This window comes from Lynx rufus, unplaced genomic scaffold, assembly GCF_022079265.1.
Source record: "Lynx rufus isolate CCGP_SWC_20201006 ecotype Redwood Valley unplaced genomic scaffold, mLynRuf1.p SCAF_4, whole genome shotgun sequence".
Lineage (NCBI taxonomy): Eukaryota > Metazoa > Chordata > Mammalia > Carnivora > Felidae > Lynx > Lynx rufus.
In genome coordinates, this window is record NW_025814856.1 from 94,884,613 (window position 1) to 94,912,048 (window position 27,436).

Sequence of the window (27,436 nt, forward strand, 5' to 3'; positions counted from 1 at the left end):
TCCCAGCCCTGCCTGTTCGAGGCCCTCCAACGGCCTGAGTCCTGGAGCGCGCGGGCGGGGCGGGCAGGGCCGGGGGAGGCGCGCGGGGGCGGCCGGGAGGGGGCGCCGCGGGGGCGCGAGCGGGGCTAGAGGCCCGCCGAGGACGCGGACTCAGAGCCGGGGAGCCAAGGTCCCCCTGGGGTCCCGAGCCCGGGGTCCTTTGCCAAGGGGGAGGCGGGGCGGAAGCGGCGGGAGGGGCGGTTAGGGCGGGGCGGGTGGCGGTTCCGCGCCGCGGCTCTTTCTCCCTAACGCCCGAAACTCGGGGCTGAGAACTTCTCCCCGCCTGTGCCCCGCGCGCTCCGGCGACCCCCGGCTCCCGCACCTTGTTCCCAGCCCGTCCCCGCCCCGCCTCCGGCCGCGCCACCCCCGCTGTCGGCCGCCGGCCGCGCTGGTCTCGGTTACAAAGGAGGGAAAATGAGCCGGGCGGCGGCGGCGCGGCGCGGGGCCACCGCGGCTGCGGCGATGGCGGCCGCCCCCGGCACCACGTAGAACGCCCCCGCCCGCCCAGCCGCGGCCCAGGCCGGAGCAGAGCCTGCAGCTCGCCACTCGCCTCCTGAGCCCAGCGCGTCGCCTCCTGGCCGGAGGAGGAGGTGGAGGAGGAGGAGGAGGAGGCGCCGCCTTCTTGCCGCGCGCCCTCGCTGTTGTCTGCGCTCCGCTCTGGACCAGTTTGGGGAAGTTGCCGGAGCCCCGCGTCGCCCAGATGTGCGACCTCATTGAGCCGCAGCCGGCCGAGAAGATCGGCAAGATGAAGAAGTTGCGGAGAACTTTGTCGGAGAGTTTCAGCCGCATCGGTGAGTGGCGCGCTGCCCCGGGCACCGGGCCGGACGCCCCCGGCGCCTGCTCCTCCGCCCCGAGCTTCTGGCATCACCAAAGCGGCGACCACCCGGGGCTGGTGTAGAGTGTGCTGCGCGCGGACGGTGGAGGGAACAGTACCCGGACCTGGGGGTAGGGCGACAATGGAAAGGAGAGACACCCCTGTCCCTCGGGATCTAGGGGATCATTTGTGGATGATCTTAAAGCCCACAGTTTGGGTTTCCTCTCCTCGCCACTAGCTCTCCGCCTTTCGCGCCCGCGTTGGACTGGCGATGGGACGCCCCGGGCCCCGCTGCGCACAGGGCTGAGCGGCCGCCTGGGTCACTTGTTATTTTTTTATTTTTTTTATTTTTTTTTGCGCGCAGGTTTCGCTCTGGGGTGTTTAGTCAATAATTTAGCTTTGGAAATTGGTGAAACGTTGAGCTGTTCCTTCGTATTGTTTCACACATCCAACCTAAAGGGAAGTGGGACAGATACCTTGGGACCTTTTGTTCGGTACTTCGGGTCCTCGAAAGCGAGATTCGGCTGTTCTGTCCCAAGCTCTCTGAATCTTTCCATTGCAGGAAATAAATGCGCGCTGTGAACTTGTCTGAACATTTAGGAATAAGTCCCCAGAACTTCTTACATTTACTACAGCTCCGGGGCTATTGTCTTTAAACCAACCAACTGATACACAAATAAAAACCGACTGAGAAATGTTTAGGACATTTAAGAATAAATCCATGTCACGGACTATAACAGGGTGACAACAGTATTATGTGGAGTGGGTTTGCTAGCTTTTTAGGGTTAGCCATAGAAAACCCCTTTTAACCTTAAGACGGTAGCTGCCTCCTCTAACATTAGAACTTTCATTTATGCAGGTAACTGTTTTCAGCAAGAAAATCCTACAAGCACTAAAAATAACCCCTCTGATTCCCTAAGAAGCTTTCTAGCCTTTGTTTCACTTGTTTAACATGTCATCCATGTTAATGAAGGTGTTAATGGAAATTAAGCATAAAGTGCTTAATTCCTTAAAATAAACCCCTGGGGTGAATATGAGTATTGGAGTCATTCATCCATCCATCCATTCCTGTAAAAAAAATCATTATATAAGCACACTGTAAAATATGCAAACTTTCTTCAAGCAAGAGGAAATATGGATCAAAATTTAGCCTAGTTTTCTTTGTGTTGGGTTTAAAAATTTTCTATTGGTACACAAAATCTTTCCGAAATGACTGTAAAGTTATGGTGTGAAACCAACATTTAATCTTGGTTTTACTTATTGCATGTATTGGATAGTTGCAGTTTCACTCTCACGAGTTAGGGATGCATTTGAAGAGTTCCTACATGCAAATGAAGTTTGAAGCCAAGAGTGTGAGAGAGCAAGGTGTTCAGTTGGTGTGCATTTTTAAGGAGGATGTTCAACCTGGGACCCAAAGCATCACAGAGGCGGGTTCTGGAGTCCATTAAGCCCTGTTCTAAAACACATTAACTGTATATTTACTAATGCTAATGACTCTGTTGGAGCCCTTCCAGTTTTGTGTTAAATAATTCATTGCAGTTGAATCTCAGTAAGAAACCAAGGACATTAATACAAAAATTCCTTATGTTTAAGCAATTTTAAGATTTTGATCGACAATCAGTAAAATTTGGATTAACTACAATGCTGGCGAATGGGGTATTACAGTTAATTGGATTTTCTAGCTTACTGAGATTTAGTGATGTGAAACTCCTTTTGATTCCAACACTTGTTAAAATGTCTTCTATGATCTAGTAGATTTTCCTTCCTTCTTTCAGAAACAGTACAGTGCAGTGAACCTAACTGATTATTTCTTGTATTGAAGGAAGGTCATGATTCTGAATAGCAAGTCCCATTCTGGAATACTGTAAAGAGATAAAGAGGTTTTATGTGGTTATGATTGTATGTCAAACTCAAGACATACATGTGAAGTGGGACTGCAGAAAAATTAATCTTTGTTATCTGAGTACTTTCTTAATGTTATATTTGCAACATCAAAAAGCAATAAAACGAATTTGGTTATGTAAAGGTTTTAAGGTGCTCAAGACTATGGAATGGGGTTTTTACTATGGGATTGTATAGTGCATAGATTAAGGGTGTGGGCTGTGTCAGACCACTGGAGATTTCCCGTCTTGCCACATGCAGCAGTGTGACCTTGGACAGGTCCCTCACCTTCTGAGCTTCAGTTTTTTTTTTTTTTAATTTTTTTAATGTTTGTTTATTTTTGAGAGGGAGACAGAGAGACAGCTTGTGAATGGGGGAGGGGCAGAGGGAGAGGGAGACAAATAATTTGAAGCAGTCTCCAGGCTCTGAGCTGTCAGCACAGAGCCTGACGTGCGATTTGAACCCACAAACCGTGAGATCATGACCTGAGCCAAAGTTGGATGCTTAACCTGCTGAGCCACCCAGGTGCCCCTGAGCTTCAGTTTTTCATGTACAACTCAGTTTTGATATTGGCACTGAGGGAAATAACGCATATGATGTCTTGTGCAGTATGTAGTGTAGACTCAAGAGATGTTTATAGTATGTTATTATCATTATTGGTGATTGCATCATATTGACATAATTGATTTTCTAGGTGGGAAGAAAGAGAAGGGAAGAAGTGGTTACTGATTTTACCGTATTAAAACAGGATGGACTTTGGAGTTAGTCTGGTCTGGGTTTGAACCCTGTTTTCCCAGCTTGCTGTGTGTCTTGGTCAACTAGCAGAATATCCCTCAACCTTAGAGTCCACATGTATACATTTTCTTACAGTTGTTGTGATGATTAAATCCCATAGAATACGTAAAATATCTAGTGCAAGATGTTACATGTGAAGATCAATAATGGGGGCCGTTACTATTCCTTCCAGTTTCTCTATGTATCCCCTGTCTCCCCCCTTTCTTCATTGGTACTTCATGAGATCACAGAGTGAATGGTTTATTCTTGGTGAGTAATCCAACATCTCTGTATATGCAGTCCCTTTAACCAATCTATGATGGCTTTTGAAGTAAACATACTGACTTCATTTTGCTTTTTTGGTATGATTCAAAAGTGTAGCTTGTTATAGGATAAAATATACAGTATCGTTGTTTAGTCCTGAGAAGTTAACCGTTCATCTATAGAAAATGAGCACAACTTTTGAAAGTATGTGATATTCAATCAGTTTATTGTTAATAACCATTTGGACTGTATAAGAGCGGCAACGCTGATGTTTAATTCATCCACACGTAAATGGTCATACCAGCTTTGTCGCTACCCACCCCAATACAGCTGATCTGAGATTACTATATTATATAAGGTCTAATAAAACACACTGGCTTTCAAGCCATAGCACTCCAATTTATGACATCTGCCAGGGAGTGACTACAACATAGTTACAGTTCTTTTACAAGATGGGTGTAATTGAATTTCAAAGTCATCCACTGATTTCAGTGGTGAGTATTTATGGTTTTCTGCTAAATAATGTCAGTGTGTTCACTTATTTAGGAATTACTGTTGTTGTCTCACGTGTTTTTTTTTTTTATTTTGCTTAACATAAATAAAGAGAAATGGGAATTTAGTTGTTAAAAAGTTTATGTTAAAATCCTTTTCCTCTTTTCTTTCCTGTTTCTTTTTATTTTTGAATGATAGCTTAGGAGGAGGAATGCTTTCTGTGTAAGATTAGGTCAAACTGTCATTTCTTCATAGTCATTTGAATGCATTTCTTCACACTTGTTTGGATTAACTCCCAGAGAAAGGAAGTTTATACTCTGTGATATTTGAGGTGAAGCCCGTGTACACCATTTTTTTAAAAGATGTAGTTTGTGAGAGAACTGAATGAGAGGAAGAGGCTGAAATTTTGGGTTTGTTACTTTGTTCTGTATGTGTGTAATGTAGAGTCCAGCTGTCATTTGATAAGTCCATTCTTAAGGTTAAAGGTTCAGACACAAAATGTAAATACAGTACCATGTCTTCTTCCAATGTAGTTTCAAAAGATTTTAATTTGAAAACTAGGAAATGGAATTTATATCTATGATCCTTTCATGAGAGAAAATAGTGTATGGTTTTCATATGCCAACATTTTAGTGTGTCTCAAAAGGCAAGAGGCTGTCTTTTGGCCTTTGAAGTAGACATAATTAATTCAACAAATAATTATTGAGTACCTCCTATGTGCGAGATATTGTGCTGACATTCAGTTTCAGTGGCCATTGGTACCAGTCCGCAAGGACTTTTATGAGAAGACAGGCCAGTGAAAGGGCATTGACAATATAGAATGACAAATTTTACCAAGAAAATTAGCACAATTTGCTGTTGGAGAACATAGGAGGGACACCACTTTAGTCTTGGTGAGAGCATGGCAAGCTCTCTAGAGGAAGCAGTGTCCGAGCAGAGGACTAAATAGACTACCTGAGTATCTCAAATGATTCAATGTATACATACACCTTTGTTAACCCATAAAAGTGTAATATACTTGGTATTCCATGATATCTTTGAAGACAATTGTGAGTTTACATTTACATGAATGATTAATGACAATCGGGGAATGTAATCAATAATGCGATGTTGCGTGCTTGTTTGGGTAATAGTTTATTATTCATCAATGACCTGGTAAATATTTGGCAGAGATGTATTTAATTGGCCTTTGTTGTTACTGTTAACTGCTGTTCAAGCAAGGATTCCATATTTATAAGAAACTATATAAAGTGTCGATCCACCAGTGAAGAGTTACTGAAGTCATAGATTTTTTGGTCTTAAAATGTTCTCCCCTAAGATATCTTGGGCTTGAGAATAGTGTGCATGGGAGAGAATCTAGCTTTCTGCTCCTTATATCTTAGAAAATACACCTGCAATTTCCTCTAGTATTTCTTCCATTTCTTTCTACCTGCAGACCCTACCCCTTTATCCAGAATGTTGAAGGAATTGGCAGGATTTGGGGGCAAGAAAGAAATAGTCCAGTCAGGATGTCAAAGACAATTTAGTTTCTTGGTTTCTTTATCTCTCAGTTTGAGGGTCTTCATTCTGTGTTTGCAGTTACCCGAGGGGTAGTTATCAACTGTAGTTCTTATTGGATGCTTTGCTTAAGAAAACCCAAGACTAAACTTTTATTATGTCCAAAGTAAAGAAAATACAGGAAGTTTGTGCTGTGATTTATAAGCTTGCTGCTTTAGCTTTGCATCTTACATGACAGCCACATAATCTTTCATTAATTTTTGTTAAATGAGCTAGGTATGTGGCTGCACAATGATTGACTTTGTATTTGAAATCAGTGAGCTAATCATTTCTTATTAGAAAAAAATTTTTAGATGGAACAACTTGCCTATATTTATGTAGGTCACTAATATTTTATCTTGGAATCACTACTCAAGTATGTTAATTAGAAGATATGCCTTAGGTTTGAGGGAGTGAGGGTGGGAGTTTAGTAACATTGTTGACTGATATTTAAAGAAAGCCTTCTAGATTAGAAGTTTTACATTCTAAGTTAAAAATAGTCTTTAAGAATCATTGAGGATCTTACAGCTTTCTATCAAAATAGCTTATTTTAATTTTTTTAATGTGTATTTACTTTTGAGACAATGCGAGAGACAGAGTACAAGCAGGGGAGGGGCAGACAGAGGGAGACACAGAAGCTATCAGCCCAGAGCCTGACGCGGGGCTCGAACTCACGAACCATGAGATCATGACCTGAGCCGAAGTTGGACGCTTAACCGACTGAGCCACTCAGGCGCCCCTCAAAATAGCTTATTTTAGAGTTAGTGTAAGTTAAAGCGAAATATATAATAAAATGTGTGTAAGTAATTGAATGTAAGATAAGCCATTTGAGAATGGTATAAAGGGCTGTCTTTTTATTTTTCATTTAGAAGTAGTTGTCCTCTAATAAAGTCAGTAGAGAAATTTGGTACAGATCAGCTTCTTAGGTAAAAAGAGGAAAACTAAGAATTGAACTTTCAGAAACACTTTATTTCCCTCAATCTACCCTCACCCCCCTTAATTCACCACAACTACATACTTCGTGATGTTTAAAAAGACAAGTCTATGGTATGAAACAGAAAATACACTTTTCAAGATTGTTACATTATATAATATAAGCTCTGGTATGGTAGCTTCCATTTAAGCACATGACTTCTCTCAGAGATTGATTCCCAACATAATTTGTTTTCCATTGCTTTTGTCAGAACATAGCTTTCCAAGTAAGAGCAACACAAGTGCTTCTATCCTGACTAGAACTGTCCAGTACAGACGGTAAACACCTATGCACAATTCTATAAATTAGGAACATGTCTCCAGCTAGTGGTTTCAGCTAAATTAGCTCCTTTGTGCATTCTCCTTAATATGAAACATTCTAAGTAATTGTAGGATTTAAGGAACTAGGGTGTTTGCCAACTATGCATGAAATACTTACTTCTCTCTCTTTAGAGTAATAGAATGCCAATTCTGATTCCATGCATATTTAAATAAATTTTGAGCATTTGCCAATTCCCATACGACATTCTGAATGCATTGTTTCCTTTGGTGATATTCGTTATAAAATTGATCATGTTGAAATGTTTGAATTATGTCTCTGCAGTGCTTAGTTTAACATGCTTAGTCTTTCATTACTGTATTTAAACCTCTCTCGGTATGGGAATCTCATTCAGGGCACTGTGCAGAGTGGGTGTCATCCTGACAATTGGTTTGGGAGGACCACACACCGTGCATAATGACATATGCATAAAACCCAGAAGCTGAAGGGGACATTTCTTTAAGATTACTTTTTGATTCTTTCATACTTTTCATTAAAATGTTTTCCTACTAAAGAAGAGATAGGGGAAAGATATACATTCTTCTTTTCCATACTTGGGAGGATAGTCCATTTACATATTTATGAAAGTGTCTCACAAAGAAGCATGCTGTGCAATTCTCTGTCTCATTTGTAGTTTTCCTATTTGTGTCATAACATTGTTATTCAGGTTGGGGTACAGTTTTACTTTCTGAAATGAAAACACCATACTGCTTTGTTTTCTTTCTGTTTTCTAGAACTTAGATACTTAGTTTCCTTGAGATGTTTCACAATAACTTCTTCCTTTCCCTTTTTGTTTTACAGCTTTGAAGAAAGAGGACACCACCTTTGATGAGGTAGGTTAAATTTCTTTATCTTATGTTGGATGTATTTAATTACTTCTGGGTATACTTAATAGGTGCCAACTTCACACTTAAGAAGCAGAAAAAAATGCCTTAAAAAAAGAAGAGATGACATCTCTATAGTTGTATTATTTTTCAGCTTTAATTATTTGAATGAATTTTGGTGGCAGTCAACAGAAATATGTCTTTTTAAATTAGCAAAAATACCCCCAGGCCTTTGTGTTATTGACCCCTTAATGGTGGTAGTGCTGGAGAAGCCCATTGTGAGGTACGTGCTTCGGGCAAGTCTGGAGTTGTTGGTAAGTTGGGCACCCCAGCTCCCTGCAGCCCTGCACTGAATCAGGATGTGATGCGATGTTGATGCCACTTATTGTCTATCAGATTCCCAAAGGAGGGGCTGACTTTCCTGTTCTAGTTTTCCTATCCTTTGTATATCAGATCTGTCTTTACCTACTTGCTACAAAGTAGCAAAAAAGTCTTCCAAGAGGGGGTCCATATGTAATTAATAGCATTTTGAACGTGATTTTTAAATTGTACTCTTTCCTGAGTTTTTTGTGGTATCAGTGGGAATCACCAGACAGACAATGTGTTTACAAAATATTCTCAGGAGTGCTATAGAGTGAAGTGTTTCATTGTCACCATCCAAAGCCACAGTAATTGACATGTGTTGTAAATTGGGCTGTGTGTGTGTGTGTGTGTGTGTGTGCGCGCGCGCGCGTGCCCGCGCGCGCGCGTGTGTGTGTAGTGAGTTTATATATGAACACAAAAGTATATACACAGTGTGCTTATCCTGCAGCCTAATGAAGCATAGATTAGTTTGGTTGTGGTTGTTTGATTTAACAGTTGCAGTTTCTGTGAAATAAGCTACCTGTTCTCTCACTGCTGTACTGCTTCAGAGAAGTGAGGACATTTGTGCTTGTGGAAATCCCCTTGGCCATGTGGTTGGCTGTGGTGCAGGGCAGGACCACTCAGGGAGAACCTGCTCCAGATTGGGATTTCTGGATGGGGCCAGTGACATTTGGCTCTCATGGTCTGCCTCTTTGTCTGTTGCACCTGTTCCTTTTTTCCTGGGGCCCAGCTCTACAAAGCCACGTGTCCCTGGACTACAAAACAACTTCTCCTTCCAGCATTCCTGAAACATCCTGTAAAGCTTAGTTATTCTAGACCTAAACCAATAAAGGAATATTTTCTTCCCCATCTATAGTTGGTAATAATGATGTTCTCCTCTAAACCTGTATTTCTGGAATTTCTGCAGTGTTACTGAGATGTTTTTAGGAGAGTATGTTTTCTTCTCAGAAGAAATCAATTGGAGAATATTTGGTACTTTTTCTCTCTTTGTAAAGAAATGTCTCCCCTCTAATTTATGGAGGTAATGTAAGCTTACATAAAAGAGAAAAATAAGGAAAAGGAGAAAAGTCTCCCAATCCTATTACCTAGCTACAACCACTGTTGAATGTTCTTGTTTCTTTCCCTATGTTTAGAAACAAAAAAACATAAGCCATTTATTATATGCTGCTTTTTTCTTTTAACCCAAAATGTGGTATTTTCCCATGTTGTTACAGATGACTCCTAATCATTATTAGGAATTTGAAAAACCTCCTGTTTAGTTTAAATGCCATTGTTAATGATTGTTATTTTGTCATGTGGCTATGAGATTAGTTTTCCAAAAAATCTGAGGCTGGAACCTAGATGAAAGTTAGGGAAGGATGTGTATGTGAAGCTGGTTACTACCCACCCTCCTTTACCTGGAAACCATTGCACAAAGGTCTGGATTTTGTAATATGGGGCAAAATTTTCTCTAGCTTTTACAAAGTGTTTTCCTTCCTCTGTACAAGAGATTGGTTAAAAAACAAAAAACAAAAAACAAAAAACAAAAACAAACAAAAAAACAAAACAAAAACAAAAAAACAAAACTCAAGTTAGTAAATCACAGAATGGTACACCTGGAGGAGATGTTGGAAATCACGGGGCCAACTTCATCATTTCACGGATGAAGAAATTGAGGTCCAGAGGGGCCCAGGAGTTTCCAGTTAATTACGGGAAGTGCCAGGGTCAGGCTCCTGGGAGATGGTAGTAGTAAAGGCATGCCTGGGTGTAAACCCTAACTCAGCTACCTTTTCAGGGGCAATTGACTTACTTTTTCAAGTCTCTTATAAGTTAGAGATGTTTATCTCCCTCCTAAGATTGTTGCGAAGATTAAATAAGCTAAGTATATGAAGGTTACAGAAGAGTGATGGGCACATAGTAAATGTCTCATAGTTGGTATTCCCATTGCCCTTGTCTTCGTTGTCATTATCATCCTTCTCTTCACCGATGCTCTCACCATGACATCACCTTCTGTATTTGGAAGGGCTACAAGGAGGAAAGAAAGATTTAGTTTGAAATTAAGAATTGGGGCTATGAGGAGAGTTATTTTCAGATATTCCTCTACAATACCATATGAGACTTCGTGTGACGATTTACATATTAAAACTGTGAAACCCACCATTTTTTTTGTTTGAAACTCACCAGTTTTTAGATTCCTTGAGAGGATGACTACATTCAGCTTTGTAATCCCTCATGTGTCTTGCACATGGTAAAACATTCAGTAAATATCTGTTGAATGTGAGTAAATATATATTGTCAATAAGTAGAGAGAATGTTGAACTGTCAGACAATGTGGATTCTCCTTTGCCAATTTCTAGCCATTCAGTTTTCTCATTTGTAAAGCCAGTCAGAGAGGATCATCTTCAAGTTGCTTTTTATCTTTAAATTTTTTTAAACCTTTATTCATTTTTTAAAAAAATTTTTTTTTTCAACGTTTATTTATTTTTGGGACAGAGAGAGACAGAGCATGAACGGGGGAGGGGCAGAGAGAGAGGGAGACACAGAATCAGAAACAGGCTCCAAGCTCTGAGCCATCAGCCCAGAGCCTGACGCGGGGCTCGAACTCCCGGACCGCGAGATCGTGACCTGGCTGAAGTCGGACGCTTAACCGACTGCGCCACCCAGGCGCCCCAAACCTTTATTCATTTTTGAGAGACACACAGAAAGAGAGGGAGAGAGAAAGAGAGCGAGCGCAAGCCGGGGTGGGGCAGAGAGAGAAGGAGACACAGAATTTGAAGCAGGCTCCAGGCTCTGAGCTGTCAGCGCAGGGTCTGATGCAGGGCTCAAACCCATAAGCTGAGATCTTGACCTGACCTGAAGACGGTCGCTTAACTGACTGAGCCACCCAAGCACCCCATAGGGGGAGGGAGAATCTATTTTATTTTATTTTTTAATGTTCTTTATTTTTTATATTTGGGGGACAGAGAGAGAGAGAGAGAGAGAGAGCGAGCTCGAGGAGGGGAGGGGCAGAGAGAGAAGGAGACACAGAATCTGAAGCAGGCGCCAGGCTCCAAGCTGTCCTCACAGAACTATACACAGGGCTTGAACTGTGAGATTGTGACCTGAGCAGAAGTCAGACACTTAACCAACTGGGCCACCCAGGCACCCTATCTATCTTTAAATGTAAAATAAAATCCTACCTAACAGTCAACATGCACTTACAGTTTTACTAAGATCCCAGAAAAGGACACTGCATTTGTGATTAAATACGCAAGAAGTCACTAAGTTCTATGATCATCCTCAGATTGCAGTGTTAGAAGTTTTCTTGAACTCACTTTTCTTTGGCAGTTGGAGGACTTCTGTGTTGGAATTTAGTTAAGATTCGAGTCTTGAAACCTGGGTACTGAATCAGCTTCTTAGATATGCATCAAGGTGTGGCATCTCTCTTCCTACTCAGTATTTATGAGGCAGAGGACTCCTTACCTCAAGGAGTGGCCTCCTCCAGAGTGCCTGGAGCTGGACCTTAGTTGCTATTCCCTGATTCCTAGAGGATTTCTATAGGGTGTGTGTAAATGTTTGACCTTGAACAGAGGAGAAAAAGAGATGTGGACCTATTTGAAAGACTTATTATTCTTTCATTCTTCAATAGGCTGAAGTGCCATGACTGCAGATTTTTATAAGCAGCTTGGAATTATATTCATGAATAGTGTGCTATTGCTTGTTGTAGAGAGAGAATGAGACACTTTGGAAGTTAAGTATTGAGGGATGTTTACACTAGGCAACTTTGTTCGAATAGGAAATTTTGTTGAAGCCCATCCTATTTGGAGAGAGGACGATCATTTCGCTCTTCATTCATATTGTATCTGGGCGCTGATTAAAATATGAAGCGTTTTTGTTCTCTAAGTTTAATCTATACTTTTGATGGGTGGACTAACCATTTATAAGGATATCCTTATATCCTTGTGTAAAGTTGCAGAACTTTCCAAATTCTTTCTCACCTTTTTGTCCCCAGTAGATGTCTTAGGCCATGTCTCCCGAGTGGCCTCATTTTCCCTGTGCCATAATATACTATGACTTCAGGGAAGTTTTGAATCTTATTTTTTTAAATTAGTAATTTGTTTCAAAATGATACCTAAAATATGAACAGTCAGAAAATACAGTTAATCTCTCCCAGTGTAAAAGTACTATGTATAAAGCCTTTTGAACTGTGGAAGTAAAAAGTTCTAAGTGAGTATAAATATGTGTGTTTAGAAAGGGTTGGAAATGTCTAAAGCCACAGCAATCATGAATTGTTCTTGTGTTTAAATTAAAAAGGTTAAATTGTGTAGTTTTAGTTATGCTTCATGCCTCTGTTATTTTAGCTCAGATGAGTTGCCAGAACAAAGTGTTGAGTATGCTTGGCTCTTTACTAAGAAATACAAAAATTCTAGTGGTTGAAATAAACCTTGGAAATGCAGAGAGGTTTGTTTGTTTGTTTGTTTGTTTATCGTATATAATCCAGATAATTAAGCACTTTTTTTTGTAGGGGGGGGAATTGGTCATTTACGAGCTTTTTAATTTTCTGGTCATTTGTTTCCTGTTTGCAAAGTAGAAGGGGCTGCCAACACATATTTTTGCATTTTACAGCTATTTTAATTTTTGTATCCTAAGGAAATGTGTACAAAGCATATAAAATGTCTTAACATTTTTGCATCTGATCTGTAACTTCCTCAGGTACATTTTTATAGGTAACTTGCTTCCTCTCTGCTTAATATAATAATTTTGTGAGATAGATGGGGGGGGTCAGATGCATTGACCTCTGCTTCTAGGCCATGCCCCTCTTTGTTGTTTTGTATAAATATGTAACTGTAATACTGGAGATATAAACACAGCAGTGATTTTTCTGAGAACCAGATTCTAGGAGTCAAGTACAAATATGATTTGGGGATATTCCTGGTCATTATTTTTCCATGCATTGAGGGTGGTGGGAGCTGTTGCAGTTTTTTTCTCATCTAACTACCATCATGGTCTGAGGCCCCTGTGTCTGTGTGAATAATGTATACATTGTATACAGCTGTCTAGCTTCCGACTTCCCTGACTTCCTCATCTAAAATACTAAATCCCAGTAACTGTCTTTCCCTGTGAGCTTCCTCACTCCTGCTGTACTCCTTTTATCTCTTCTTTGTGGGTTCCCTGTTTCCAGACCACCCGTTCTCTGCCCATCCGCCTCCTGTTTCCTTCTCTGTTCACTCACGGTACATCATTCCCTTGCCAGTATCCTCAGTGGCCGTATCCCTTTGTGTTTTGCTTGTAATCTACTCCGCCAGACCTTGATTTTGACCTGGCATCTTTTCCCCCTCTGCCCACCGGCTGCCAAGAGCTGCTTGAGGAAACCACTCTGTAAATAAATTTATCATCTCTGGCCTTAGCTGGAACCCAAGGCAACTGTGTACAGTCTTGCCCTGTGTGGCTGGCCTGTTTCCTGCTGAAACCTTTCCACTTCCCTCAATCCTTCTAGCAACCCTCCTCTACCCCTCCTTCCTTTCATAGATGACTTTCCACTCTGTGTTAGTTTGCTGGAGTTGTAGAAAAGTCCCACAGACTGGGTGGCTCAAACAACAGAAATGTATTGTCTCACAGTTCTGAAGACCAGAAGTCTGTAATCAAAGTGTGGGCAAGGTTGGCTCCTTCCGAAGGATGTGAGGGAAGGATACGTTCCAGGCCTCTCCTCTTAGCTTATAGATGGCCTTCTTCTCCCTGTGTGTCTTCACATCACCTTCCCTTAATGAGGGTGTGTTTTTCCAACTTTTCCCTTTTAACAAGGACATTGGTTGTATTGAGTTAGGGGCCCACCCCACTCCAGTATGACCTCGTCTTAATTTAACTAATTACATCCGCACTGACTCTGTTTCCAAATAAGATCACATTTGGAGGTTGGGGGCGAGGGGTATGGTTAAGAAGAATTTTTGGTGTACACAATCCAAAACTCATAACACCCTCCAACTTCCTACAACACTTAATGCTGTTAGGCGTCAGCACCTTGCCTGCACATGTACCTTCACTTGCTCCAATTTTATTTCCTTTTTTCCAACTTCAGAGGAGGATGTGTCTTTTCTCCTGTTCTAGGCTAATTCCTCCTCCTTTCCTCTTCACTCCTTTCCCTGCTTGCACTCCAAAATCTGTGTAATTGATTCTGTATTTCCTTATCTACTTATTCTTTCTTATTGTGTCTCTTCTTTCTTACAGGTGTTTCACCCTAGGCTCTGAGCACAGTTAAGTGTTCCCTGTCTCTTCTGTGCTAATGGAAGCCCTCTGTCCACTGTGATCATTTTTTTCATGCCCTCCTCGAGCAGTATGTCTGTTCCTACTCCTTCCTTTTGGCTACTCCCTTATTATACTCCCATGAGTGTGGCTGAGCCCGCTTTCTGTTCTGAACCCAGATATGCAGCTGCCCATTTGATGTTCCTGCCTCTTTATCTCGTAGTCATCTCAGTCTCGGCACATACCAAGTACTCCTCAGCCTGTGCCTTTTCTCTTTGTTATCTTAGTGATTTTCCAAGGCAGAAGCAACCTGACACTGTCCTGAGCTTCGCCCCAAGCACCACATCCTGGCATTGGCTTGGTCCTCGTTGCCTCCTGCCATTTCCCTTCCCACTGCTGAGGCAGGCTCACACTTCAGCTTCATCCTCTCTTGCCTGGACGTGTGGTCATCTTCTTACTGGCTTCCCTGCCTACAGCTTGCCTCCTGTTCCCACAGAGTGACAGATCTGAAATGCTTTTCTCTTGCTTAATACTTTAAAGGCTCCCTGTTAGCTGCAGGTTCAAGTTCAGACTCTTAACTTGGCCTTCAAGTCCTTCCATGATCTATCTCTTGCCCACCTTTCCATCCTCATCAGTCATCTCTGATTTTCATGCCTTCATTATCACCAGCTGACACCGTATCAGTTCAGGACTTTATCACTTTTACCTTTTCTATCCCAATAACCTCTTAATTGGTCTCACTGTTCCATCTCTCACTCTTCTGCTCCAGCCTTCCTAACATGTCTTTCTTGTCGTGATGTTTCCTTATTCAAAGATTTGTACAGGAAACAATTGTTGATGTCTGTTTTATTAGGCTCTGAATATGCTCTGACCCTGACTCTTAATCTCATCAGTCTCACAGAATTTAATCCCACTGACAAGCACATCTTGACTGGCTCCTATCATCTCGAAATGTTGGGTCTGGGCACAAATTCAACTTCACTCTCTTTATAGTAAGATTTTATGTTACAGTATATCCTGTTTTCTTTTCACCATGGTCATGTCTGACATCCCTGGATGACATGAACCTGTCCCATGCAAGAAGTCTAGAAATATACAGACTATTCTCGGATTGTGCCAGTAATCTGGTACGTAGTAGTTTTTCAAATGCAGCGTTTGAAAAAGAACCATCTGAAAAAGAACCTCACTTCCTCCTTTATTCTATCATTGGAATTTAGTTGAGATTTCTGGGTTCTTAAAACTTTCTGTGCTTTAGTTTTTCCTTTCTATAAATGTTTGATCACATTTACTGTCTCCCTAATTATGGTACACATAATTACAATAATTTTGTCTAGTCCCAGACAGTGGCTAGAGTGTCTGGGTAGTGCTGTAAAAATTCAGAGAGGAAGTACATGTCACAAAATGTAAAATGTATGACATTTGGGAGAATTAGTCACTTCCACATTCTTAATCCCCAGAAGACAGAATGTTACAGGAGTTGAAAGCATGAGTAGGGTTTCTCTTGGTGGGCACTGTGCACCCTGATGGCAGGGCCCGTTAACCAGTAGCAAGTCTCTCCTTTAAGGGTGGTTGGTGTTTCCTTGTGGGGTGTGCTTTGATTTGCATGTTTGAATTCTTTTGTAAAGAGCCGACTTTTGGTGTAGAGAGTTTTTTTTAGTTTTTTTTTTAAGTACAACCTAGGTACTTATGATATTCTTCAAGAACAAAATGGGCCCAGCTACAGGGAATATGTTATACCATTTTCCTTCTGACTGAAATTTGAACTGCTGATTTATTTATTTATTTATTTTTTAATGTTTATTTATTTCTGAGAGAGAGACAGAGCATGAATGGAGGAGGGGCAGAGAGAGAGGGGGACACAGAATCAGAAGCAGGCTCCAGGCTCTGAGCAGTCAGCACAGAGCCCGACGTGGGGCTCAAACTCACAAACCGTGAGATCATGACCTGAGCCGAAGTCGGTCACTCAACCGACTGAGCTACCCACGTGCCCCTGAACTGCTGGTTTATAATCTACAAATCCTTAAATGGTTTGGTTGCATTTCAGACCGCCTCTTACTTTAGGCACCATAATAATAATTGAAATGAGCTAAACCAAAGGGTCAGGGCTTTCGGAGGACTGGAATCATAGTCTGTACTTGATCTGGAGTGTGCTGACCTTTATATCAATGTGACAGACATACCTTTCTAAGTAATCCTTTTCTGAGAGATACATTCTTTGAATTTTTTTAATAGTCTAAAACACAATTAACTCTTCTTATTCTCTGTGTCATAAAATTTACAAAAGGCGTAATTACAAAAAATTGGAACCAGCAAATTGCTCTCCATTTTGCCAGCTTGATTCCTCCAGGATGCATCAGTGTCAGGTTTCTTGAAGGAGCTCTTTCACTATGTAAAGATAATAATTGAAGGATTATTCAGTTTTTCCTTCTGAATCTATTTTATTTTTAGTATATAAAGTTGGTTCTGGTTATTCTTTCAAAATATTATTTAGTTTTTAAATTTTCTTCTCTCTTTTCTCTTTTCTTTTTTCCTCTCTCTCCCTTCTTTCTTCCCTCCTCCCCCTCCCACCCCTTTCTTTCTTTTTTTTCTTTGTTTTAAGCATATGAGTCTGGGGATTTTCTTTAAATTTTTTTTCTTATGATCTAAAAATATGGCAGTAGTCTGTACTACAATGTCTGGGGCAACATTATGTGCTTAATTTTTAAGTGATGTGATTAGTAGTTTTTTGTGTAAGTCTTTCTGAATAGCTACCCTAAATTCTAAATTTCATGATATTAAATGTTATAGGCATGGGTAAGGAATGTGTAGACAAAACATTTTTAAGGCTTTTATGACTAATGTAGAAAAATTTATTGTAGCATGTAATTGTATACTCAGACTAAATTATGTCAGATAGAGTACTTATTTGACTTTTCACTGATACACATTTTTCTAAGCTGGCAAGTCAGACTCATGAGTATTAAAAGAGACTTGGAATTGAAGAGAGTCTTGGAGTGACCAATTCCATGTACTTATTTGTGTTTTCTCAATCTTAGGATACTCTTCATGTGAGATGTCTGTAAAGTGTGATGTCTAAAAGGTATCTTCATATTCAGTGTCTGGGAATTAGCATTCTATTCTAAGTGACCTCAAACATATTATAATTCTGTGTTCTTATCAGCTGAAATGTTGAAGTAAGCAGTTTCCTTTAAAAAAAAATGGAGAGCAGATTGATGGCATCCTCTCTCTCTCTCTCTTTTTTTTTTTTGATATATACCAGGAATTCAGCATATTCTAGAGTTTGTCCATGGGAATGTGCCATGGCACCCATCACATTTGTCTTGGTGGATACAAATTAGTCTGTTCCTCTGGACTGTTACATGCCTTAAAGCTGAGTTATGACTATGACTTAGTTACTTCAGAGCCTTATTTGTTCTATTTTAAAGGATTTTTCAAAAAAGGAGATTGTACTAGCTCTATAAAACAGTGACGAGTGTGGATGGTGAGTTTCTAAAAGCTTCCTGAAGATTTCAGTGCACTTTCCCTACCCAAATCACATGCTTTGAGACAACTGCTGCTGCAGTTAGCCAGGGTTATTTTTTGAGAGTATGTCATATCCCACAGATGTGTTCAGATGACGAAAATGATTGAGAGCCACTTTTCTGAAATATCTATTATTGAACTATTAGAATGGAGTTGAAGATGGACACTGGTATAGTCACATGCAGTCTGATTTTTGTTTTTTTTAAGAGCTCTTGATTTCAGGTCCTGCATCCTGATTTTTGGCTCAGAAAATACAGTCTTGGTTCTAAATTGTGTATTTTTTTTATATTTCAATATTCTAGATATTCTAGCTAAAAGAAGACTAAGATAGGGATCAAGCTTTTTTTTTTTTTTTTTAACAAGGAAGGGGCTAGGTAGACATTATTCTACAACAGAAAAGTGAATAAGAAGTTAGTTTTTTTTTCAATTTTAATAAAAATTTCATTAATTAAAAAAGAAATAAGAGATAAGATTGATGAGATAAAATTGAGTGTTAGTAGTAGTCATGCAAGGCATGAATTACATCTTTTGTGTTGTAGGTGTTCATTTATTTAAACTTTCTTTAGTTGTGTAGTTCTCTTTACATTGTCTTCAAATGAAATGATGGAGAATGATCTGCAGTACTTGATTCTCTACTCTTAAAAGAGCGACTATTTAATTTTATAAATGAGCATCCTTGGGTCATTAGATATTGGGGTTCAGGTGTGCCAGAGGCTTTGTAACATATGGCCTGTCCCTTGATGCCCTAATTGAGCTCAGAACTTTCCCCAAGAGGTTTGGATTACTTTATCTAAATGATGTGCTGCATGTGCAACAAAAAGGTGCTTTAGTCACAAAAGGAAGAAATAAACAAGTATATACTTTGTAAGATATGCTGGTTTGCTTTTACATTAATTTCTCTGCGGTTATTAGAAGGTAAAAATCTTAAAACTCATATTAATGACATTAATTGGATAACCACAATTTTGGGTGATTCGCTTTTAATAGATACAACATTACCTTTATTTTCCTTATATCTTCTTATATATACGTTTCCTTGCATTTGAATAGTTTTTTTTAGGCGATATAATATGGCATATTGAACTCAACTTAGATTTTTTTTCAGGTTCAGAATTTTTACTTCTTATCACAGTTACATATTTTCCACTGAATAATTTTAATACTTTGCTATTAAGAAAGTGACCATGCTCATTACAGATAATTTTATATATTGTATATATTCATATATATTTATATATCTTAAATATTAAAAGCATAAAATAAAACTTACAGTGTTCAGTGAAAACAACCATTGCATATAGAATATGATCTCTACTTTGTGAAACATATGTATTCCTGTATGGGGGAAACATCTGAAAAAAGAAAATATAACAAAAAGGTAATTTGGAAATAGAGGTTTATTGAAGTTGTGACTTGCTCAAAGCCCCTCAGCTATACAGGAGTTTAATCCATGATTGCAACACAGTCTGTCTTACTCTAGCATGTGCTTAGCATTTTACTGGGTTGCTTCCCAGGAGAAGGGAGAAACAACACACAGGCACTATGGGTGTGGTATGTGGTATATAGATGGGGATAGGACCCAAAGTTCTTACAAAGAAGCAACTGATGTTTGGTAGTAATTCTAATAGATGAATTATTTTCCTAATAAGGAATAAAAACAAGTAAACTTAAAAGATTCCTGCAGTAGATCTGTGTCATTTTTGAACCAAGTTACACTTATTTTGGAAACTGAGGTCGGGGAAGATTAAATAGGTTGCTGAAGAGAAATATGGTTAGTGTGAGATCAAGAAGGTCTCTTGTCTGAATTATTCACTGCATTTTGCTTTCAGTTTCAAGGTTATGCTAAAACTGTGCTTGTATTTCCATTTTTATCTGGATTTGGGTGGGGATTGAATGGAATTATTTGAGTTATAAACTTGATCATTCTGGTAGTAATAGTTTAATACAGATTTCCAGCTAGACACTGGGGCTCTGCACACAGTTTTAGGCTATGGAAGAGTCATGATTGGATGAGGTACCATGGATCACCAGCCTACCTACAGATTGGTTCCAGCTGGGAGGTATGATGAGCTCAATGCTGGCATGTGTTTTAACTGGCACATTCAGAAAACAGTGTTAGATCTTCCAGTGGGTATAAAATTGCCTCTTTGACTGTTAAAAAACTGAGAACAAACTGAGGGTTGATGGGGGGTGGGAGGGAGGGGAGGGTGGGTGATGGGTATTGAGGAGGGCACCTTTTGGGATGAGCACTGGGTGTTGTATGGAAACCAATTTGTCAATAAATTTCATATATAAAAAAAAATTGCCTCTTTGACCAGGGCAAATAGTTAATATTAAACAGAAAATGTCAGATAATAAACCCAATTCTTTTTTCCAAATCCTGACTATATATATGCTTGTGCATGTGAAGCGACTCTCCCTTCATTTTTATTTCATATTGTAACAGCCAAAGTCTTTGTGAAGATTGAAGACAGCAGAAAAAGGCAGATATTTTTGATATTTACATTGTAGCCGGAGAAAGAAAGATTTTAAGTGGGCATAGAGAGAGAGACATTGAATACTTTGAATTCCTTTTTATTGGTAACCTGAGAGCTGAGGACAGAAACAGACCAGTTTTTTCTGTCTCTTTTTTCCTATACTTCTAACATCACTGGGGTTTCTTCTTTCCTTTTTTTCTCCCTGAGACTGCTTGGTCTTGGTGGGGACAGTTAGCTCCATCTTGTCTGAAGCAAATAGTTCAACCACCAGCCACCATGCTTCTTTTGCCCTGAACCCTTTGGCAGCCAGGGCAGAGGGTCCAGGTTGTCGATGACCTTTTGGCCGCTTGCACCATCTTTCCCAACTGGGACAGGCACAGTTCTTTTTCTGGTTCATGACTGGTGGATGTGGGCAAGGGAAGAAGAAGAGCAAAGCAGTAGGCAGGAGATGCTGATGTTGGATAGTGATTGGCCCCAGTTCTACAATTACCAGTATTATGACCCCCCCTGCATTTCGTGGACTAGTTCTGGCACATATATTGTTTCATTTACACTGTCTTTTTTTTTTTTTTTTTTTTTTTTTTTTTTTTACAGCTGGTAGAATAAGGAAGACTTGAGGGCAGAAACATATAGAGTAATTTTAGATTCTTCTCTGGTACACATTGGGCTCAGAGTAGGAGAGTTTGTGCCTTTTCAGTGTTTTCTTTTTCTTTTTGATGAGAAGGATCAGGGAAGGGAAAATATCAAGAGAGCAGAATCAGTTTGCCAGTCACCAAGCTCATTAAAGTTAATATTTACTTTAAAAATGAATGTATTTGCCAGCCCTTCCTGCTATTTGTTTGGGGAGCATTTAACTTACATGGGAGAGCCTGTGTCTAGTTTCCACTTCCATTTGGGCATTTTGTCTCTGAGGCCAGTAGCAGGTATGATACTCTGTCTCTGTGGCAGGTATGATATGCTGCTGATCTCGGTCATAACACCTGTTTTGTTTGTTTGTTTGTTTTACTTCAAATTACATTTATTTTGAGAGTAAAGGAAGGTAAAAAAAATGAACTTGTCAGTTTTTTTTCCTGTTTTTCTGTGTTTACTGCTCAATTTTGTTAAACTTACTTTCAGTAACTCAGCTGACACATTGGAGATTTATGAAAACTGGAAATTTGATTGAAATGTAGCCTTGAAACTCAAAGATTACATTTACTTTTTTATTTTTATTGTTCTTAATTATAATACTGTTCTATTTTTACATATAAAATAACATCTGGTCATTAATGAAAAGGTAAAAAATACAGATCATATAAAAAATTGAAAATTTAGAAAAATTAAATTTCAATTTATTTTTTAAAAAGTTAAAAAAGTTTACTTGTTTTGAAGAGAGAGAGACCACATGATCAGGGGAGGCACAGAGAGAGAGAGAATCCCAAGCAACCCCCACGCTGTCAGTGGAGAGCCTGACACAGGGCTCGATCCCACAAACTGTGAGACCATGACCTGAGCCAAAATCAAGAGTTGGTTGCTTAACTGACTGAGCCACCCAGGCACCCTGAAAATTTTTATATTTATTAAAAAATCTTCTTTGCAATACTTTTAACAGAATATCCTTTTCAGTTTACATTTTTTTTTTCTATGTAGGAACATGGTTTGTCCCACTACTGTCCAAGTTTTTTCTTTTCTAAATAAAGATCTTTTCATAAAGTACATTATAGTTTTCTTAATCTTTATGCCTTGATTTTTTTGTCATTCATGTTATTCCTAGACCTCTCTTAAAAAGTAAATTGCTAATTAAGAATGAGAATCAATTTTTATTGTTCTTGTTCCTATAGAATTTTATATATTTCTTTTCTGTTTTGCTATTTTACTAAGCTCTGTTGGTTCCAGTATTTTTCAGGGGTTTCCTTTGGGTTTTCTAGGTATGTAATCATGTCATCTGCAAACGATTTTTTAATCTCTTCCTTTCTTCTATTAGTTCTTTTCTCCTGATGCTTGTAAGTTTCTAAATGAAAGCTGTTATTTTTCTTTAGGTCTCAGATGAGTGTTTTTCAACATAAAAAATTTTAATGAACGTAAAATATTGATTTTTTCAACTTCTCTAGACATTTAATAACCAAAGGGTAGAGTAAGTTTTGTTGCTGAATTTTTAAAGCAATCTGTGTCAGAGAGAACTGATGATTAGGTTTAATTGCTTGAAGGTTGTTTTGAGGAATGTTTAAATTTATATGTTTTTAAAAAAGAGATACTGTATGCCTCTTTAGTGTCTTTCTGACGTGCCTTTTCTCTTAAAAGTCTGTATATTAAATATTTCTGTGTTGACACCCACAGGTGTGTCCTGCAAGATGGTGCAATTAGTGCATGGTATTCTTATCTAGTCAGAAACCTGAAAAATGTTTATGAACTTGTAGTAGGACATCTACCACTATTTTGAGGATCAGTGAGGATCACCTGTTTGGAGATGAGTCACAGGAACACTGATTCAGTGTTTGGTGGACCGGGTGTTTTTCTTCAAGAGTTCATTTATTTTTGAGTGATTAACTGATTGGTGCTGGCTGTCTGTGGTTGTGCTCTGTGTCTTCTACCAGGCTGTGAACCCACGCCTTTCCACCCTGCACTTCCCCTGAGGGTGGTGAGTAGGAATCACAGGAAGAGGAGCTTTGGGCTCTTGCTCCGCCATCTTCCAGCTGGGTTGTGCCCTTCCCCCTACAGACAATCTAGGCGCCTCCTTTTCCTTCACTGTACAAGGATCATAATCTCTACCTGGTGGGGTTATTGTGAAGTTTAATCAAATAATGCCTGTAAATTCTTTAACAGGTCTTGGCACATAGCAGGTACTCTCCTTCATACAACTTGATTGTGCCACTTATGACTTCCATCACACGTGGTGATATTTCTGTCATCCTTCTTTTTCCCTCAAGTTGAGGGTCACATGGTGCCTGCCTAGCTTTATTGTGGGACACTAGTGATCTAATTTTGGGAACCTCCTCATTTTAAAGATGGGAGAAACTGAGGCTTTGAAATCCAAACTTAGCTTCCTTCTGCCACTATTCCCTTCCTCCTCTACCATAGTGGCCTTGCCATGACCATGTGCTGACTGGATCTGGCAGAAAGTAATCTCTACTGGTGGCGTTTGTCAACCAGATGGGCTTTGGTGGATAGGATTTTATATCCTGGAAGATCGAAGCTCTGCATTTGTGAACATTATTAACCAATGCTTTAGTAGCAGACAGCACTCACACATGTCACATCTACAGTGTGCATTTGGTGACAGGAATTTCCAGAAAGATCTGTGATTACCCTATGTACAGAGGGAGGAATATCTTCCCATGCTTTCCCATTTCTAGGTCAGTGCCTTCTCTGTAGGCTCTGATGATGTCTCCGTGGTTCTCTTTGTTGGTTACCAACATTTTCACTGGACCCTAATCATGGTCTTGGCAAGGCTAGCCCTTTTGTCCCTATTCTGTATTCGCTGTCCATGAGTTGATGAATTGGGGTATTTTCTCATTAGGATGTTCTCCCCTCATTGGCATGTATAATCAAGATCTTGGGACGTGTTGTCTGAGCAGATATTTGCATCCTTGCAGTCACCTCTTTTTTCCCCTATGGGAGCATGTGGTTCTGGGGGGGCAGAGGTGCATTTCTACCTCCCTCTGTATCTCATTTGTTCAAATAGTGCTTTGGACCTGGTATGTGCTGAGTAAGTGTTGCCTGAAAGAATAAATGGACAATAGTTTTTGGTTAAGTTTATTTCCATAATTCAGATATAGGATTTCTTTCTTCTTTATTTTTCACAATGCTGTAGAAATTCAACAATCGTTTATTAATAGTGACATTAAAAAAAACCCCTTAAATATAAAATACAAACTGGTGTAGCCACTCTGGAAAACAGAGTGTTTTGAGGTTCCTCAAAAAATTAAGAACTACCTATAACGTAGCAATTGCACTATTAGGTATTTATCCAGAGGATATAAAAATGCTGATTCAAAGGGGCATGTGCACCCCAATGTTTATAACAGCACTGTTGACAATAGCCAAAGTATAGAGACAGCCCAATGTCCATTGACTGATGAATGGATAAAGATGTGGTATATATCTACAATGGAGTATTAGTGATCAAGAAAAATGAAGTCTTGCCATTTGCAACAACATGGATGGAACTAGAGTGTATTATGCTAAGGAAAATAAGTCAGAGAAAGACAAATACATAATTTCATCCATGTGGAATTTAAGAAGTACAACAGATGAACATAAGGGAAGGGAAGCAAAAATAAGATAAAAACAGAGAGGGAGACAAACCGTAAGAGACTCTTAAATACAGAGAGCAAACTGAGGGTTGCTAGTGGGGTGTTGGGTGGGGGGATGGGCTAAATGGCGATGGGCATTAAGGAGGACACTTGTTGGGATGAGCACTGGCTGTTTGTTTTATGTAAGTGATGAATCACTAAATTCTATTCCTGAAATCATTATTACACTATATGTTAACTAACTTGGATTTAAATGAATAACAAAAAAATCCTCTTAAACACATTAAAAAAACCCTTAAATATAAATAAAATAAAATAAAATAAAATAAAATAAAATAACACATTATTTAATCTTCCCAATAATGTTGGCATTATTATTTCTCCTTTTACCGATGGGGAAACTGAGATCTTGAGCAGTGAAGCAACCGATGAGGGTCACAGGGCTAGTGAAGTAATGAAACTTGGGGGAACCTGGACAGCCCCCTGGCCCCCAGCTAAAGTTGGTGGGGGGTGACCCCTGGACTGTGGCCTTTTAAAAGGAGCCTTGAAAGTTCCTTGCATTTAAATGATGATTGCATTACATTTATTGCTGAATTGTGTAACTTTTAAGTTGCAAATTAATGCTAAGAGTGTGTTAGGGTAGCCCTTGGCCTCAGGACTAATTGAGAAACAAAATGAGAGTGCTGCAAATAAATTGATTTTCCTACTTAGAGTAGGTGCTCACTCCACTTCTATCAATCCTGTGGCATTTGCCTTCAGGATTCTTTCTTGTCTAATTAAAAACTACAGGCCAGATGTTGTGTGGTGTCAGTAATTTCGTACCCGTGCCTTTTTTGCCCCTATTGTTTTTTTGGAAACAGTTTAGAATAATCAGCATGTTTTTAAAGAACATAGAGTGACTGTTCATTTTTGTGGCAGTGTTTTTACTCATTTAGTACTTTAAGGATTTTCTGTACTTATCTTGAAACTATCTTCTAGAAAAAACAGACTCACTGTGGTGGCCTTTTCAAGAAGTCTCTAGCTTGTAATGGGAGGGGAAAATCAAGCTGTGGTCCATGAGCACATGTTTAGGGGTTAATTCTCTTTGTGGCTTTGATTTTTTCCTCCTCGTTCTCAAGATATATAACAATCAAGCGTTGGAGATTGCACGTTAGCGCATTGGGTTTTCACCTGGGGCTGTCCCTTCTCTAAGCGGGGAGTGAAGGTATGGTGGGGTAGGGCAGTTTCAGCAACTTTATCAGTGGTTTGGGAGATGTATTATTCTAATCCTTAACATCCTAAGCAAAGACTACCCTGATTGTTTTTACTGAAAGCACTTCCTGTCATTCTGGGTAGTTTATACTGTTTATTTATTTACCTTTGTTTAAGGAAATTCCTTCTTTACTGTCCTATCTTATCTTAGATCAAAGTTTCTACCCAGAGACCCTTACTTAAATAGTGTTCTCCGAGGTTGTGTGTGTTTTCTTTGCTTCCTTCATTCTTTGTCTTTCCTTCTCTTTAAAAAGCTTTCTGAGTTTTTGCCCCGTCTGCACTCTGGTTTTCCTTCATTCTATTTATGACTATTGTGTAATGAATATTCATACTTACCATTATTAATGTAGTAGCGTGCCATTTGTCAGCTTACTGGCTTCCTTGTAATACACACACACACACATACATATATATTTTAAATTCTGTTTCTTTTATTCATTTTTTAATTTTGCCATCTTTCTTTGTCTTCTTAATTTTTTTTCTAGAGTTTGTAATCATATGAATCCCCTGCCCCCCCCAAACTGAGACATATGTGCAGGTCTAAAACTGCACAGTGCAGGATGTCGAATGGCTTAAAAGGATTTCTGTTGTGGACTGAAAGAGTGGATCTGTGCCTTCTGAGGGTATAGTCTGACCGCATGAATACTAATAATTAGACATCTTTTATTTTAAAAGAGGGGCAGCTGTTACTGTAGTTGAATTCGAAGATCTTTAGTTATTTTGCTCCTCTCTTTAAAGAGCTGTTCTCCATAAATGCATCTTTTTGGCGGAGTTGATTGCAGACCCAGATACTGGCATGTTGATAGTGTGAAAAAAGGAGGAAAAAAAAAATCTGAAAAGGAAAATCTGAAATGTTCTGAACATTAGATTTTAAGGTGTTAGGTTTGTTTTCTTGAGTCTTCCCCCCCCCCCAGATTCTTAAAAAATAGTAAAACAGCTAAGCATTGTGCATGTCAATTCTTTTTAAAATGATTTGAAGGTAAAATTTCCAGTATCTTGCACTTGATCAGAAGGTCTAGCAATGAAAGTTCCCCCAGAGCATTCTCAACTGTCCCTTGGAGACTTGATTAGGGTGGCAGTTATGGTGGTGATTATGTCTTCCTGGAGTTTTCAAGCTTTTTATTTAAATCAGTGCTTATTATCTTTTATCTTGTTTAAAAACACAACTCCTGCACCTTGAAATCCAGTGATGATTTCACCTAGAGGGTTGAGTTACTGAGTATGTGGTGTTAGAGGGATGGACCTCTGTCTCCCTCTTTGCCGTCATCAGAAGTCCTGAAGCCCCTATGCATGCTGGCTCCTGCAGGCAAGAGTGGCACTGCATAATCATAGTAGATTTTATAGGGCTTCAGAGTTCACAAAACAATTTCATATGTTATTTCAGAAAATTCTTGCAACAACCCTGTGAAGCAGTGGATAAGTATTTTCATATCTGTTTTGTAGAGGAGGAAATTGTGTTCCAAGAAGGTGAGCACTGT

General features: G+C 39.5%; 1 protein-coding gene across 3 annotated transcripts in view; it reads left to right on the plus strand.

Annotated features, from left to right (window-relative positions):
• Window positions 1-739: 739 nt before the first annotated feature.
• Window positions 740-27,436, plus strand: part of CDK14 (cyclin dependent kinase 14) — a 486,541-nt gene continuing 459,844 nt past the window's right edge. For 2 of the 3 annotated variants that reach the window (XM_047096602.1, XM_047096603.1), the window contains exons 1-2: window positions 740-830; window positions 7,893-7,924. In XM_047096602.1, the coding sequence (XP_046952558.1) occupies window positions 740-830; window positions 7,893-7,924 (123 nt within the window). The remainder of the gene's footprint in view (window positions 831-7,892; window positions 7,925-27,436) is intronic. The other variant, XM_047096604.1, reaches the window with a different exon arrangement.